The following is a 17,892-nucleotide window of genomic DNA, read 5'->3' on the forward strand; positions in this document are numbered from 1 at the left end:
TCTCCATCCAGCTGTCAGTCTGCCAGGCACAATCAGATTGTGTCTGTTCTGTCACAGTAAACATTTGTACAAGTGCAGATGACAAAATGGCTGCTTTTCTTTGGCGTAGGATTAGTCAGTGGAGGTTGGACCTGCTGTTATTGTTGGACTACTTTCAAAGACAGCAGGCAGTAGAGATAATGCATCAGCTGCATGACAGGCAGGTGGGAGGAGAGTGGAATATTGATGTGGGGCTGGGGATACTGGGGCAGAATTGGGGTTGTCCCCCCCCTGCTGTTGCATTGAGTGAGTGTAAAATCTTCTCTTTTTTCCAGAGCGTTCAAGGCCACGACAACATTAAGGATTCCCGGCTGATCTGGCTTAATACATCAGACACTGTCCTGTCGACTGGGTTTAGCCAGGTAACTATCACTGGTCTCATAATGGGCTCAGTACACAAGTGTCTCTGCATGTAACAATGCTTTGACTGTATAGCAGACAGGCAGTTTTGATGGTAAGGGGTTTCACCAGTGCAATGAACTATCTTGCTGCAATCTTTCACTGTTTCGGAAATGTGGCGGGATTACAGAACTGAACTTGTTTATCAGTATGCTACTCGTGTGTATCCATTTCACACTAACCAGCCCAGCATTATGGTTCTGAATCTCATCCATACTGCTGGCCAGCTCAGTGGGTAATACTCTCTCCTCCAAATTAGCAGAAGTGAGGGAGCTCAACACCACTTGGGGGAGTGGTACTGAGGGGATGCTGTCCTAGGTGTAGGGGGGTGCCCAGGAGTGGGGAATAGCCCTGCACTGTTGAAGTGGTGCCTTGATGGGCAGTACCAAGAGGCCACTGTGCTGTCAGATGGCCAACATAGCTGACAGAGAGACACCGCGCTGTTGGGCTGTTCAGGAGGGAGCGCTGCCCTGATGGGCACTATGGAGGGGGCATTGCATTTTTGAGGTGCCATCTTTTGGCTGCAATGACTAACCAAATGTTTGCCTGTATTCTTGAGTGAAAATGAGAGATCTTACAAGGAAGAGTAGGGACGTACTCCCTCAGTTAGCAGGTTATCCCTCAGTTAGCAGGTTATCTGGTTGTTGTCACATTGCTGTTTGTACGTTCTTGCTGTGTGCAGATTGCCTGCCATGTTTTCTGCATTACAACATTGATTACACCTAAGAAAGTACATCACAGGCCGACAACTGCTTTGGAATGTTTAGAAGTTACGAAAAATGCCACATAAGTGGAAACTAGCCATTATAAATTCCAAGCAGCAGGTAATCCAGAGGCTTATTCAGCCTAACTGCTTGCCGCTCTTTCGTAGCTATCTTCATGCCTAGGTATCGTAGAATTGCTACAGTGCAGGAGGAGGCCATTCAGCTCATTGACTCTGTATCAACCCTCAGAGCATCTTATCCAGGCCTACCTGTGCATTCACCATAGCTAATCCACCTGACTGGTGCATGTTTGGAGTGTGGGAGGAAACTGGAGAAAATCCACGCAGACACAGGAAGAATGTGCAAACTCCACACAGAGTGACCCAAGGCTGGAATTGAACCCAGTCCCAAGCGCTGTGAGCCAGCAGTGCTAACTACTGTGCCACTCTGAAGAGGGAGTCAGTAGTGACTGCTGGTACCCTTGAGGCCTTCTGCAACCCCTGGAGGGTGCAGTATGTTTTCAACCTGTGAAAGTCATCAAGTTAAGGTTCCTTTAAAGAACAAAGAAAATTAAAGCATTAGAATAGTCCCTTTAGCCCTCCAAGCCAGTTTTGGTTTGTTTTTGTTAGTGGTTTTGTACTGCCCCTTTCCATTGGGACATGTAATTGTTGAAGAGTTCTTCAAAGGAGATATAAATGGAGACTCATGTTGCATGTTAACCCCAAACCTCTGCCTTACCGATCATATCTGCAGTACTATATCTCTCACTTGGCTGATGAGTCATGTGTACTTGTCTACATGTTGCTTCCTATTGCTCATCTCCTGTGTGCACGTACCATTTCTCACACCCAGGTAGGTAACTTATACGTGACTTGGGATGTGCACGAGGTGAATGAATGGGGTTTGGGCTGTAATGGGATCCTAGATCCACCCTGAAGCCAATCTTCCCACTCCCCAGAAATCTGGAAGGATCTTGGATACCCTCTTGTGTTTATATGGAGAGTCCCTCTTCCTATCCCTGTTCAGGCAGTGCTGTGGTGTGAGGCAGTAAGTTCCTTGCTTCTCTTGCTGTTTGCTCATTCCTTCCCCATTGTCTCTTTCAGATGCGTGAACGACAAGCCAGACTTTGGGACACACGCCGGTTCACCAGTCCTATCACCACTTTCACACTTGATACAGCACAGAGGTGAGTGCAAAAATACGTATCACACTCAGGCCAGGCATTATGTTATTGATATGACCCATCAGGATTGTTAAATTTGCTTACCCTGGAGTTACTGACATGGTTGAAAAAAGTGTATGTCTCAGTTTAGACGTTCCAGGCTCTGTCCCCGGGCTGTGCTGGGCTGGGGACGTTCCAGGCTCTGTCCCCGGGCTGTGCTGGGCTGGGGAGGTTCCAGGCTCTGTCCCTGGGCCGTGCTGGGCTGGGGAAGTTCCAGGCTCTGTCCCTGGGCCATGACGGGCTGGGGAAGTTCCAGGCTCTGTCCCTGGGCCGTGCTGGGCTGGGGAAGTTCCAGGCTCTGTCCCTGGGCCATGACGGGCTGGGAGGTTCCAGGCTCTGTCCCTGGGCTGTGCTGGGCTGGGAGGTTCCAGGCAGAGTGGCTTTAGGGGCTTAGTAAATCTCTCTCTCTCTCTTCTCTTCCTCCTCCTCCTCCTCCTCCCCCTCCCCCCCCGGTCCAGTTTAGAGATAATCTTGCTTGTTTTTACAGGAGTTTCAAATGGTTGTGTTTGCTATTTTTAAAATTTATATTTGCTATAAAAATGAAAATATAAAATTATCTCAGCTGGTAAAACTGCATTGACAATGTGAACTATTTATGCCTTGATAATGAATATTTACAGTGAAAACATTGATAGTCTTTGGTCTCAGACATGATAACAACTGAATGAGAGACAGATACCAGAATTCATCCCAGCATTCTCTGCCTCTCTATCCCGCTGCCAATTACCCATTCTCACCGTTTCCTTCCCACCTATCTTCCCCCACCTTCTAAATCCCTTTTCCCTGCTCTTTTTTCCCTTTCTTTCTGCTCCCTTTCCCCCTTCTCTCTGCTCCCCTTCCCCTTCCCCGTTCCCCGCTCCCCTCTGGCCACTGCGCCCTCCTCTTTGCACCCGCCTTTCTCCGCTCCCTCATGCCTCTGGGCCTCTCTTTCCTCCTTCTCCCCTACCTCATGCCCTGTGTATTGAGAGTTCCAATTTACTGCCTTGGTTCACATGTTGAGTGAATCATGGACATGCAAACAATGTTCCATTCCTGTAATGTGTTCTCTCACAGTCGAAATGATAGGCCAGAATAGTCAAAAAGTGCCCCAGCTTTCCACTGAAACCTCTTATGTTAGGTTGTTAATTATCTCTGCAATAATTCAAACGAACAGGTCTTGGGAATTGTGCTTGTTGGTGAATCAATCACCTTCAAACTCTGGATTAAACACAAGACACCTTCCACAGTCTGGCCACATTTCAAATATTTCATGTTCTTCTATAGCTCAATAAAAATAAAATATTTCTGAGTTTAAACAATCATTAGTGAGCAGAGTTTTCTTTACAAAAAGGAAATAATATTTGGCTCATTTTGAAAGCTTCCTATAAAAGGCAAGTGCATGTGGGCAAATAATCAACATTCTCACACATTAACACTGGGCTGTTGCCTCGGTTGGTATGCCTTTCATCTGAATCAAAAGTTTCTGATTGGGTGAGAAGTTAAACAACAGGTCAGTCTGCCCTTTGTTTTCTTTTACACACTGCCCAATGTGCTCTATATGAAGAAGTGCAAAGAGAGAGCCTGGAGTCCTGGCCAATGTTACTGCTTCAACAATATCTCCAAACACATGATCTGCACGCTTATCTCCTTGTTTTTGACAACTTGTGCACAAAATGGCTGCTGTGCTTGCTCTTCAGAGTAACACACAACATCTGGAATGTTTTAATGTTTGAGAGACTCGCTGAATTCTAATATTTCTTTTGACATTAGTTATCAAGGCATGCTTGTCAATAATCCACTGAGTGTAACCTACTTCAGTGCTGCCACTGAACTGGTTTCTAACCTGCTGCAATGCGAGATCATCACTAATCCTGTTAGCAAATAGCAGTATTGGAGTTCTCTTCAATGTTACTATGTACCAGCTGAAGAAGCTAAAACCAACGGGATTACAATTCTGTTCAAGGTTTCTAGTGTCTGATTTTTTCCATAAGAGATGTTCCTCAAACACACCACAGCAAAGAATTCTTGCTTGGGGAGTATTAAATTTGGAAATGTTTCCTGGTTTTTAGACCTGCCCTGAGTATTCTTCAAAATCCCTAAGCAAATCTTTGAAACAACAAAATTGCAGTTCGCTTAGGTTTAATTGTTGGCATCTTGAAAGCTCCTGTGACGTTGGGAAATAGAAATCAGGTGTGTAGCCTGCAGTCAAATCAAGACCAGTTGTAATTAGACAATGACCCCTGTGTAAGCAAAAGAATGCTTTGTTTCAACAACAGATTCATTTCTAGGTGCAGGGCAAAGAATGAGCATATGGCAGAGCACAGAGTGATTACAGTGAAGACCCAAACTATGAATTCCTTCCCTTAACCCCTCAGTTTCTTTAACTCTCCTCCATAGCGATGCTCCTTAAGCCTACTCCTTTGACTAAATTTTTGGCCACCTGTCCTAATATCTCTTGAGGGAAGTCTTTCCCGAGAAATGCCTTGGGACATTCTACTTTGTTGATATAAATGAAAGTGTTTGCTGCAAGTATCACACACTCCAGTATTTACCAAGTATGTATGGGGAGGCAATGGCATAGTGATATTGTCACTGGAGTAATAATCCAGAAATGCAGGATAATGCTCCCAGGGCCAGGGTTCGAATCCCACAATAGCAGATGTTGAAATTTGAGTCCAATAAAAATCTGAAATTTAAAGTAAAGTTTATTTACTGTCATAAGTAGGCTTACATTAACACCACAGTGAAGTTACTGTGAAAATCTGCTAGTTGCTACACTCCGGTGCCTGTTCGGGTACACTGAATTTAGCATGGCCAATGTACCTAACCAACATGACTTTTGGACTGTGGGAGGAAACCAGAGCACCCAGAGGAAGCCCATGCAGAATCTGCAGAGACAGTGACTCAAGCCGAGAATTGAATCTGGGTCCCTGGCACTGAGATAGCAATGCTAACCGCTATGCCACCCATACTCTAATTATGACCTTGAAACCATTGTCAATTGTAATTTAAAACCCATTTGGTTTATTAATGTCCTTTAGGGAAGAAAATCTGCTGTCCTTACTTGGCCTGGTCTCATATGACTCCAGACCCACAGCAATGTGGTTGACTCTTAACTGTCCACTGAAATTACTGAGCAAGCCACGCAGTTCAAGAAGAATTAGGGATGGCCCAGCCAAAGATGCCCACATCTCATCAATGAATTTTTAAAAATCCAGAAACGGTTGTACAATTGTCTGACTGCTGTAGGCCAGGCTTGTGCTGTGGCAGCTGGGTCGAACTGGTTAAATAATCTAATTCCTAAACTCCTAAAGCAGGACACTACTAATCCTATTATTAGCTTTCTTGTTTGTGCCCTAATTCTATTGAAGTCGCCTTCCTGTTGAGTGCAGGTGTTTTATTAAAGAATTGGCCCAGCTCATTCCTGAGCCTTGGGCCTAATCCCCTTGGCAACATTCAAAAAAAAGCCACTGCATTCCAACAGCACCTGTCTTGCTGCCTGGAGGTAGAAGGCTATGGGGAGGAAAGGTTGCAGGTCGCTCTAAAGTAAAAGAAGTTTTCTAATGAAATAGAAGGTCCAGGCTTGGAACTTTCCAGCTACCATTTGAAATTTGCCAGATCAAATTGGGATTTTCATAGTGACTTAATTTCAGTGTTAACGTAAGCCTACTTGTGACTAACAAATAAACTTAGTGTCAATTTTAGTACTTTGACTATGAAATTTCCTCCAAAAATTTCTTAAATGAAGCTTGCACATTGTGAAAAAGGTAGGCAAATATTGGTGCAGGTTGGTGGTGTGCAAAAAGGAATTGAAGTTTTGAAAAAACAGGCTAATGGTGTTCATCCTGACAGCAAGTTCAAAATGCATCCTGTCTGCTGGAAATCCTGATTTAGGTAATTGAGTTCTTTGTAGTACAGCTACAACACTGACATCAACCTGGCAATGTGGAAAATTGCCAGGTATGTCCTGTACTCAAAGGAAAACAGGACAATCCAAACCAGGTAATTACCATCCTGTCGGTCTACTTTCGGTCATCAGTGAAGTGATGGAAGGGGTCATCAACAGCATTATCAAAAGGCAATTACTTAGCAATAACATGCTCACTGGCACTCAGTTTGGGTTCTGCCAGAGTACCTGACCTCATTATAGCCTTGGTTCAAACACGGACAAATGAGCTGAAGTCCAGTAATGAGAGTGACTGTCCTTGACATCGCAGCTGCATTTGACGGCATCAATGAGGCCTAAGATAAGAACATAAGAAATAGGAGCAGGAGTAGGCCATCCAGCCCTTCGAGCCTGCCCCGCCATTCAATAAGATCATGGCTGATCTGTCGCTGCTCAGTTCCACTTTCCCGCCCTCTCCCCATAACCCTTAATCCCCTCTCCTATCAAAAACCCATCAACCCGCGTCTTAAAAATATTTAGCGAGGCAGCCTCCACCACTTCAACGGGCAGAGAATTCCAGAGATTCACCACCCTTTGAGTGAAGAAGTTCCTCCTCAACTCCGTTCTAAACCGCCCCCCTTTTATCTTGAGGCTGTGCCCCCTAGTCCTATTGTCTTTTTTGAGCGGGAAGAGTCTTTCCACCTCTATCCTATCCATCCCATTCATCATCTTATACGTCTCAATGAGATCTCCTCTCATTCTTCTAAACTCTAACGAGTACAAGCCCAGTTTATTCAGCCTCTCCTCATAGCTCAACTCCGGTATCAGCCTAGTAAACCTCTTCTGCACTCCCTCCAAGGCCAAAATATCTTTGCGCAGGTGCGGCGCCCAAAAATGCACACAGTACTCCAGCTGCGGCCTCACCAATGCCCTATACAGCTGCAGCAAGACCTCCCTACTTTTATATTCAATCCCCTTCGCTATGAAGGCCAGCATCCCATTCGCCTTCCTGACCACCTGCTGCACCTGCAAGCTGGGTTTTTGCGACTCATGCACAAGGACCCCGAGGTCCCTCTGCACCGTCGTCTGCTGCAGTTTTTCGCCCCATAAGTAATAGTCCTTCCTACCATTCTTCCTACCAAAGTGGACCACCTCACACTTGCCAACATTAAATTCCATTTGCCATTTCCTGGCCCATTCGCCCAGCCTATCTATATCCTTCTGCAGACTCTCCACACCCTCCGCACAATTTGCCGTTCCCCCAATCTTGGTGTCATCAGCAAATTTCAACACTCTACACTCGGTTCCCTCCTCCAGATCATCTATATAAATGGTAAAAAGCTGAGGCCCCAGCACCGACCCCTGGGGCACTCCACTAGTCACCATCCGCCAATCCGAATAGCACCCGTTGACCCCCACTCTCTGCCTCCTATTTGACAACCAATCCTCTATCCACGCTAACACCCTACCCCCAACTCCATGTCCCTCGACCTTCTGCAATAACCTCTTGTGAGGCACTTTGTCAAACGTCTTCTGAAAATCTAGAAAGACCACATCCACCGGCTCTCCTCTATCCACCGCCCTAGACACATCCTCATAGAACTCCAGTAAATTTGTCAGACACGACTTCCCTTTAATGAAACCGTGCTGCGTCTGCTCTATCAAGCAATTCCCTTCAAGATGCCTCGCAATTTCCTCCTTAATGACGGATTCTAACATTTTACCTACCACTGACGTTAAACTAACCGGCCTATAATTCCCTGCCTTTTGCCTGGCACCCTTCTTAAACAACGGCGTAACATTAGCCGTTTTCCAATCATCCGGCACTTCCCCGGAATCGAGTGACGTTTGGAAAATAACCACCAAGGCATCCACTATCACCTCCGCCATTTCTTTCAGAACCCTCGGATGCATTCCATCCGGTCCTGGGGACTTGTCCACAATCAGCCCCTCCAGTCTGTCGAGCACCGCCTTTCTAGTAACAGTAATGTCATTAAGACCCTCCAGTCCTACCACCTTTCCATCGCTAACACCCGGCAAATTATTCACGTCCTCCTCCGTGAAGACAGAAACAAAAAAGTTATTCAATACCTTAGCCATATCCCCATCCCCTACCACTAGGTCCCCTTTCTCATCCTCTAAAGGACCAACATTCACCCTAGCCAGCCTCTTCCTTTTTATATATTTATAAAAACTCTTGCTATCCTTTTTTATATTAAGCGCTAGCCCAGCTTCATAGTTTCTCCTACCCTTCCTTATCAACTGCTTTGTCAATCTTTGTTGACATTTAAACCTCTCCCAATCCTCTTCTCGCCCACTACTCTTAGCTACTCTAAATTCCTCCGCTTTTAGTTTAACACTTTCCTTCACCTCCTTCGTTATCCACGGCTTATTACCTCTCCTTCTACTATCCTTTTTGACCATCGGAATAAATTTCCGTTGAGCACCAAGAAAGATCTCCCTAAAGATCCTCCACTGCTCCTCAACAGACCCTCCCTCCAACGCGCTCTCCCAGTCCACATTCGCCAATTCTTCTCTCATCCTACCGTATTCCCCTCTATTCAAACAAAGGACGCGTGTCCGGGAACCCACTTTCTCATCCTCCATCTGCACCAGAAACTCCATCATACAATGATCACTCTCCCCAAGAGGATCCTTCACCACAAGGTCCCTAATTCTACCCGCTTCGTTACATAGCACCAGATCCAAGATAGCTCGCTCCCTCGTCGGCTCCAACACACACTGTTCGAGGAAACTATCCCGGCAGCATTCCAAGAACTCTTCCTCGAGCCCCCCACGTCCAACATGGGTCGACCAATCAATATGCAGATTGAAATCCCCCATAACTACGGCCGTCCCATTCCTGTTTAATAATTTGGTACAATAGGACAAAACTGGAGTCAGTGGGAATCAGGGAAAAAATTTTTCCTTGGTTGGAGTCATACCTGGCATCTTTAGCTGCTTCATCAATGACCTTCCTTCCATCGTAAGATCAGTAATGGATTGTTCATTGGTGACTGCACAATGTTCGGTACCATTTGTAATTCCTGAGATACTGAACTGGTCCATGTCCAAATGCACCAAGACCTGGCCAATACCTAGGTTTGGGCTGACAAGTGGTAAGTAAGTATTTGTTCCACACAAGTGCCAGGCAATGACAATTTGTAACCATCACCCCGTGACATTCAATATTATTACCATTGCTGAATCCCCCAGTATCAACATCCTGTGCAGTTACATTGACTAAAAACTGAACGGGACAAACCATTTAAATACTGTGGCTACAAGAACAGGTCAGGGACTAGGAATCCTGCAGCGAATAAATCAGCTACTGACTTCCCAAAAAAAGCCTATCCACCATCTACAAGGCACAAGTCAGGAATCTGATGGAACACTCTCCAGTTGCCTGGCTCCAACAACACTTGAGAAGTTTGACACCATCCAGGGCAACAAGCCTGCCTCTTGGTAACCCATGCACAAACATTCACATCCTCCACAATAGCAGCAGTGTGTACCAGCTACAAAACGCACTGCAGGAACTCACCAAGGCTACTTAAATAACCACAACCATGACCACTACTGTATAAAAAGACAGGCGCAGTACCACCACCACTCAACATCAAGTCTTGGAAATATATCGCTGTTCTTTCACTGTTGCTGGGTCAAAATCCTGGAACTCCCTCCCGAACGACACTGTGGATGTACTGGCACCACGTGTACTGCAGCAGTTCAAGAAGGCATCACCACCTTCACAAGGGAATTAGGGATGAGCAATAAATGCTGGCTCACCTCTCATGAACAAATTAAAATTAAAGTTAGGCTGACAGCGTAGAACTAAGAGAGTGCTGCACTGATGGAGATGCTGTTTTTGGAAGAGACGCTAAATTGATGTGCTTGTGTAGATGCAAGAGTTCTTTGAGAAATGTGAATTCTTCCTGTCGCCTTAGCCAGTGTTTATACTTTGACCACCAATGGCTATAAGGATTATCTAGTTATTATCACTGCTATTTGTGGGAGTTTGCTGTCCACACATGGTGCCCTGTTTCCAACATTATTTCAGGCTAGTCTTATTGTATGTATGTAAAGTATTATAAAATACTTCATTAACTAAGCACTTTGGGAACTTGGCCCAAGGAAAGGTCTATAGAAATGCAAGTTCATGCGCTTGTTTCTATTTATGTCTGTCTCTCAAATTAAACCCTTCCTTTGTCTGCTTTTTAGATTTTTTTTTCACTTTTCTCCCCTCCCTGCTCGCCACCATTTTTCACCCCAAAGTGCTTCAGGTAATTTTATTGTGTTAGCGCGATATGAATCAAATTTTGGAGTGAGCATGTCTCACACGTCGGGGTGGGGGGAAAGGGGTGGTGGGATGTAGCTTGGAATGTTTGTTGATTTCAGATGCACCTCCAATTTGAGGATCGATTTGGTCTTTAATGACACCTGTTCCCCTGCCACACGGTCTCTGTTGTGTCCTTGCCCCTTTCGGTTCTGGAACTGTTTCTGAGATAAGTGGGAGACTAGAATTTGAACTCAGTCCCTCACATTGATGGAAGGAGGACAGTATCCTTCCAGTTGCTGTGATAATTCAGAACATGCTGCTTATAGAGTCATAAAGGTTTACAGTGTGGAAACAAGCCCTTCGGCCCAACTTGTCCATGCCGTCTTTTTTTTAAAGCCCTAAGCTAGTCCCAATTGCCCATATCTCTCTATATCCATCTTGCCCATGTAACTGTCTAAATGCTTTTTAAAAGATAAAATTGTACCTGCCTCCACTACTACTTCTGGCAGCTTATTCCAGACACTCACTACCCTCTGTTTTAAAAAATTGCCTCTCTGGACCCTTTTGTATCTCTCCCCTCTCACCTTAAACCTATGCCCTCTAGTTTTAGACTCCCCCAGCTTTGGGAAAAGGTATTATCTAGCTGATCTATGCCTCTCATTATTTTATAGACTTCTACAAGATCACCCCTAAGCATCCTACGCTCCAGGGAAAAATGTCCCAGTCTATCCAGCTTCTCCTTATAACTCAAACCATCAAGTCCTGGTAGCATCCTAGTAAACCTTTTTCTTCACTCTTTCTAGTTTAATATTCTTTCTATAATAGGGTGACCAGAACTGCACACAGTATTCCAAGTGTGGTCTTACCAATGTCTTATACAACTTCGACAAGATGTCCTAACTCCTGTATTCGTTGTTCCGACTGGTGAAACCAAGCATGCCAAATGCTTTCTTCACCACTCTGTCCATCTGTGACTCCACTTAAAACGAGCCATGAACATGTACCCCTAGATCTCTTTGTCCCATAACTCTCCCCAACGCCCTACCTCTAACTGAGTAAGTCCTGCTCTGGTTCAATCTACCAAAATGCATCACCTCACATTTACCTAAATTAAACTCCATCTTCCATCTGCCATTTGCCAACCCACTGGCCCAATTGATCAAGATTCCGTTGCAATCTTAGATAACCTTCTTCACTGTCCACCATGCTACCAATCTTGGTGTCATTTGCAAACTTACTAACCATGCCTCCTATGTTCTCATCCAAATCGTTAATATAAATGACAAATAACAGTGGACCCTGCACTGATCCCTGCTGGTCACAGGCCTCCAGTTTGAAAAACAGCCCTCTACAACCACCCTCTGGCTTCTATCATCCAGCCAATTTTGTATCCACTTAGATACCTCACCCTGGATCCCGTGAGATTTACCTTATGCAACAATCTACCATGCAGTAGTTTGTCAAAGGCCTTGCTAAAGTCCATGTAGACAACATCAACTGCACTGTCATCATCTACCTTCTTGGTTACCCCTTCAAAAAACTCTATCAAATTTGTGAGACATTATTTTCCACTTAGAAAGCCATGCTGACTGTCCCTAATCAGTTCTGGTGTCTCTAAATGCTTGCAGATCCTGTCTCTCAAAATATCTGCCCGCAACTTATCCACTGCAGATGTGAGGCTCGCCAGCCTGTAGTTCTCAGGCGTTTCCTGCAGCCCTTTTTAGACAAAGGCGCAACATTTGCTACCCTCCAATCTTCAGGCACCTCACCTGTGACTATCGATTCAAATATTTCTGCAAGGGGACTGACAACTTCCTCCCCAGCCTCCCACAACATCCTGGGATATGCTTCATTAGGCCCCAGGGATTTATCTACCTTGATGTGCATTAAGACTTCCAGCACCACCACCTCTGTTACATGTACACTCCTCAAGACATCACTATTTATTTCCCCAAGTTCCCTAACATCCATGCTTTTCTCAATAGTAAATACTGATGAGAAATATTCATTTAGGATCTCACCCATCTCTTGTGGATCTGCACATAGATGACCTTGTTGATCCTTAAAAGGCCCTACTCTCTCCCTCGTTACTCTTTTGCCCTTTATGTATTTGTACAAGCTCTTTGGATTCTCCTTTGCCTCATCTGTCAAAACAATCTCATGTCCCCTTTTTGCCCTCATGATTTCTCTCTTACCTCTACTACACCCTCTATACTCTTGAAGAGATCCACTTGATCCCAACTGCCTATGCATGTCATGTGCCTCCTTCTTCTTGACCAGGACCTCAATATTGCGAGTCATCCAGCTTTCCCTATTTCTACCAGCTTTGCCCTTCACTCCAAGAGGCACTGTTTTGGCTACATTGCCAAATGGCATGGTGGCAGAGTGGTTAGCATGTTGAGGGGGTTGAGCTATGAGGAGAGGCTGAATAAACTAGGCTTGTACTTGTTAGAGTTTAGAAGAATGAGGGGAGATCTCATTGAGACATATAAGATGATGAATGGGATGGATAGGATAGAGGTGGAGAGACTCTTCCCGCTCAGAAAGGACAGTAGGACTAGGGGGCACAGCCTCAAGATAAAGGGGGGGGGGGCGGTTTAGAACGGAGTTGAGGAGGAACTTCTTCACTCAAAGCGTGGTGAATCTCTGGAATTCTCTGCCCGTTGAACTGGTGGAGGCTGCCTCGCTAAATATTTTTAAGACGCAGGTTGATGGGTTTTTGATGAGCGAGGGGATTAAGGGTTATGGGGAGAGGGCGGGAATGTGGAACTGAGCCACAACAGATCAGCCATGATCTTATTGAATGGCGGGGCAGGCTCGAGGGGCTAGATGGCCTAAACCTGCTCCTATTTCTTATGTTCTTATGTACTTCACAGCACCAAGGACCTGGGTTCAATTTCTGGCTTGGGTCACTGTGCGGAATCTGCACGTTCTCCCTGTGCTTGCATGAGTTTCCTCCGGGTGCTCTGGTTTCCTCCCATGTCTCTGGTTAGCTGCATTGGCCATGCTAAATTCTCCTTCAGTGTACCCTAACAGGCAACAGACTGTGGCAACTAGTGAATTTTCACAGTAACTTTGTTGCAATATTAATGTATGCCTATTTGTGACACTAATAAATAAACTTTAAAAAAAAGTTTTAAAAATTTGATGTGCCTTGCCACCCTCCCTCAGTGGTACAAGTGCTTGTTTCTTCACCTTCCACACTTTGTATGACTCTTCTATCATTTCTCCTCTGTATTGCCAGCACTTCATCCATTCCCCTCTCATCTTTAACACCTGGCTGTGTAACAAAACAGTCCAGAGCCTTGGTGTCACTTCTCTAGAAAAATATTTATTTGCTTACAAATATCGTCATATACATTGTGTGCTTGGCTCGATTAAATTTGGCTCAGCAATATACAGCAATTAATGGTGCTGGGTGAAGGCAAGTGCGTGTCACTGGCTCTCTTCCCCATACTGTAGCGCTGTTGGGCAATGGTGACGGTTATTATGGGGTGTGGTTGGCTTTGGACCATCATCCACGTATAGAAAACACTCGGGACTCTGGCCGTGCAAATCATAAATTGATACATACAGATAGATGTCTCAATAGCGAAGGTAGTACCAGTGATATTTACAGTGGTGGTTTGGAAGGTATGATCTCCTTTGGTTGGAGTTTCACTAGGTCTCTGTGGAAGCATCAAATGCAGTAAGTATATCCCAAATTGAAGTGTACAAAATGTGGTAAGGAAATCTTGGACAAGATTGGCTTTATATCTACTGGATTTACTTGAGAGATTGAAATGGGATTGCCTCAGCGTACTGTGTGCAACTCCACTCTTGGTAGAGAAAGGCTTTTTGGTTGAAGCAGTGAAGTTTTACAGCTGGCTTTGGAAATCCACATTAATCTCCATGAATGGAAGGTCACAAAACTTTCGGACTGTTACTTTGGTGATCTTGGATTAATGGTACTTCACTCTGCAGAGCAAGGCATTCATGTTCCTTCCAAGTGCTAGATGAGATCTTTCTCTCCTGTGGACTTGGTTTGAGCCCTTCCACATCATAAGGGTGTGATTCTCCCTGCTGAGCAGAGTTCTTTTGTTTTCTCCGGCAATACAGCGTGATGACAACTGCCAGTAGTAAGGCCAGGAACAAGCCTGTGATTGCTGGCCAGATGACACTTGTCAGGTTACTATCCTCTGCCTGTATGAACGGAGCCAATTGCATCATCGGTAGTGTCTGTACAACTACGCAAGGCTCTTCTTTGGTGCTGGTCTCTCCCAGAGCTCCAACACAGATCTGATATGTTGAGTTGGGCCACAGGCTTGGGATCTTGTACGTTGGCAGGGACGTTGGAATGTTGAGTGACACTGGTCTGGGGTCGGGGCCTGACCAGTTCTTGTATGTCAGTCGGAGTCCCTTGTAATAAATGGGTGAGAGCTTGAAACCTTCTAAGTTTAATGTGACTGAAGTGCTGGTTATTTGGCTGATGTTCACAAGACTTTTGTGAGAAGTCTGGAGATCAAAACTACCATTTGCTGCTTCACAGAGTGGCCCATGGAAGCCTGCACGACACATGCATTTGTGTTGCCCATACTTATCCAGCTGGCAAACACCTCCATTGAGGCATTCTGTGGGAAGGCAGTGATGTCCCTTTGTGCTCAGTTGTTGATCTATTTCAGTGATGGCTCCAAGTGTAGCTCCACCATTAAAGGACAAAGGTTGTCCTGGCAGGTGTGTGGCTTTGTGGCCCAATGTTGCTTTCTTGGTTGTGATTGGTGTTGACTGAGTGGTGGTTGTGGCACTGATGGGCATGATGGTGGTGGGACATCCAAAGTCACCATATATTAATTTGTTCAGTGGCTTCCCAGCATTGACCGGTGGGAAGTGGCAACGTGTCTCCTCTTTCCTCTGGAGAAGAGCATCATTGACCCGGACCCATTGGGAAAACCAGCTGAGTTGGCAGACACAATTGTAGGGGTTCTCAGCAGCTGAGAGGCTCTTTAAGTTGGGGAAGAGGTTCAAGAAACCCTCGGGAATGGTTGTCAGACTCAACCCACTGATGTCCAGTTTTTGAAGATTTCTAATGTGCTTGAAGTCTTCGCCCTTCAGGTGAGAGAGCTTGTTGTTTCCCCGTAGACTCAAATAGGTCAGTTCGTTGAGTTGCTGGAGGGCAGCTGACACTGTCACCAGCTGATTGTCTGACAGATCCAACTCCTGAAGATTCCTCATGCTCTTAAACATCTCCTTGTCTAAGGTGCTGAGGCCAAGTCCAGCCAGCTTTAAGGATTCAATCTCGGGTGCCTGGATGCTTCTAAGCTCCGTGTATGGGATGTTATTTCTGCTGAGATCTAGCAGGAGGAGAGTGGGAAGTTGCAGAGGAGGAAGATGATGGAGCAGGTTATCCTGCAGCTTTAGCTCAACCAGCTTCGTTAGCGTGTCAAAAGCGGCAGGGTGGATGATTTCGATCTTGTTTTGCTGCAGGTACAGTCGTTCCAGTTCTTGCAGCCCAGAGAAGGTGGTGTTGGTGATCTCGGTTATCTGGTTGGATGACAGGTCCAGATTGGAGAGCACACTGAGTGGCTGGAAGACCTCCTGAGGCAGCTTGCTGATTTTATTGTGCGACAAGTGAAGCAGTTTCAGTTCCTCCAGTCCTGCAAAATCCTCCTTGTGCAGGGTGGAAATGGAGTTCTCAAAGGCGTAGATACTGGAGGTGTCGGGAGGGATGTGTTCGGGAATGGCAGACAGTCCCATCTTGATGCACCACAGCATTCCTGAGGCGTCGCAGTTACATTTTGTCGGGCAGCACAGCACCGAGAGCAGTTCCATCAGCAGCAACAGAATGGACAGCCAGAGCAAACTGTGCCGGGAGGTCCTCATCTTGGGGCAGTGAGCTCTGTGGGGACAGAGAGGAGTGAGTTACATAAAGCCTCCCAGGGAGGTAGTGGCAGCAACCCAGAGTATAATCAGTCTGTGCAAACCATGGAAAGTCCAACATGATGCAGGAGGGAGGAAGTACACTGGTGATATCATACTGTGGTTGGAAAAGGGAAGGGTGTGGGGGAATGGGAGGAGGGGGGCTTGAGGGAAGAGGTGAAATGATGTAGGGTTGAAATAAGAGAACAGAGAAGGAGCAGTGCTGTTGGGAGAGAGGGAGGGAGGGCACAAGAACTATGCTGTGTGCAAGGAGGAGAAGTACAATGACACCTCATACTGATATTAGAGTAGTGTGGGTAGCAATCAGTTTCAACTGATGAATTGTGTGTTGATGGGTGGGGAGGGGAGGGGGCTGTGTGTGTTTAGGGAGGGGGTTGTGTGTGTGTGTGTGTGTGGTGGGGGGAAGGGGGGGGCTGCGTGTGTGTGTGGTGGGGGGGGAAGGGGGGGGCTGCGTGCGTGTGTGGTGGGGGGGGGCTGCGTGCGTGTGTGGTGGGGGGGGGGCTGCGTGCGTGTGTGGTGGGGGGGGGCTGCGTGCGTGTGTGGTGGGGGGGGGCTGCGTGCGTGTGTGGTGGGGGGGGGAAGTGTGTGTGTGTGTGTGGTGGGGGGAAGGGGGGGGCTGTGTGTGTGTGATGGGGGGAAGGGGGGGAAGTGTGTGTGTGATGGGGGGAAGGGGGGGCTGTGTGTGTGTGATGGGGGGAAGGGGGGGCTGTGTGTGTGTGATGGGGGGAAGGGGGGGCTGTGTGTGTGGTGGGGGGAAGGGGGGGGCTGTGTGTGTGGTGGGGGGAAGGGGGGGGCTGTGTGTGTGGTGGGGGGAAGGGGGGGGCTGTGTGTGTGGTGGGGGGAAGGGGGGAGCTGTGTGTGTGGTGGGGGGAAGGGGGGGCTGGTGTGTGGTTGGGGGGAAGGGGGGGCTGTGTGTGTGGTGGGGGGAAGGGGGGGCCGTGTGTGTGGTGGGGGGGGGAAGGGGGGGAGGGGGGCCGTGTGTGTGGTGGGGGGAAGGGGGGGCTGTGTGTGTGGTGGGGGGGGAAGGGGGGGCTGTGTGTGTGGTGGGGGGGGTGGGGGGGGGAAGGGGGGGCCGTGTGTGTGGTGGGGGGGTGGGGGGGGGAAGGGGGGGCCGTGTGTGTGGTGGGGGGGGGTGGGGGGGGGAAGGGGGGGCCGTGTGTGTGGTGGGGGGAAGGGGGGGCTGTGGGGGGGGTGGGGGGGGGAAGGGGGGGCTGTGTGTGTGGTGGGGGGGGGAAGGGGGGGCTGTGTGTGTGGGTGGGGGGGGAGGGGGGGGGAAGGGGGGGCCGTGTGTGTGGTGGGGGGAGGGGGGCCGTGTGTGTGTGTTTTGGTGGGGGGAGGGGGGGCCGTGTGTGTGTGTTTTGGTGGGGGGTGGGGGGAGGGGGGGCCGTGTGTGTGTGTTTTGGTGGGGGGAGGGGGGGCCGTGTGTGTGTGTGTGTGTGTGTGTGTGTGTGTGTGTTTTGGTGGGGGG

At 47.4% G+C, this 17,892-nt stretch overlaps 2 protein-coding genes across 3 annotated transcripts in view; one reads left to right on the plus strand and one right to left on the minus strand.

The window, feature by feature from the left end:
- coro7 (coronin 7) overlaps positions 1-17,892 on the plus strand; it is a 111,709-nt gene that overhangs the window by 35,490 nt on the left and 58,327 nt on the right. The window contains exons 8-9 of the mRNA XM_080206723.1: positions 315-401; positions 2,246-2,328. Coding sequence (XP_080062849.1) covers positions 315-401; positions 2,246-2,328 — 170 coding nt within the window. The remainder of the gene's footprint in view (positions 1-314; positions 402-2,245; positions 2,329-17,892) is intronic.
- Positions 13,820-17,892, minus strand: part of vasnb (vasorin b) — a 17,091-nt gene continuing 13,018 nt past the window's right edge. For both annotated transcript variants that reach the window (XM_080206724.1, XM_080206725.1), the window contains exon 2: positions 13,820-16,383. In XM_080206724.1, coding sequence (XP_080062850.1) covers positions 14,412-16,383 — 1,972 coding nt within the window. In that variant the 3' untranslated portion in view covers positions 13,820-14,411. The remainder of the gene's footprint in view (positions 16,384-17,892) is intronic.

This window comes from Carcharhinus amblyrhynchos, chromosome 18 (assembly GCF_965287045.1).
Source record: "Carcharhinus amblyrhynchos chromosome 18, sCarAmb.v2.hapA, whole genome shotgun sequence".
Classification (NCBI taxonomy): domain Eukaryota; kingdom Metazoa; phylum Chordata; class Chondrichthyes; order Carcharhiniformes; family Carcharhinidae; genus Carcharhinus; species Carcharhinus amblyrhynchos.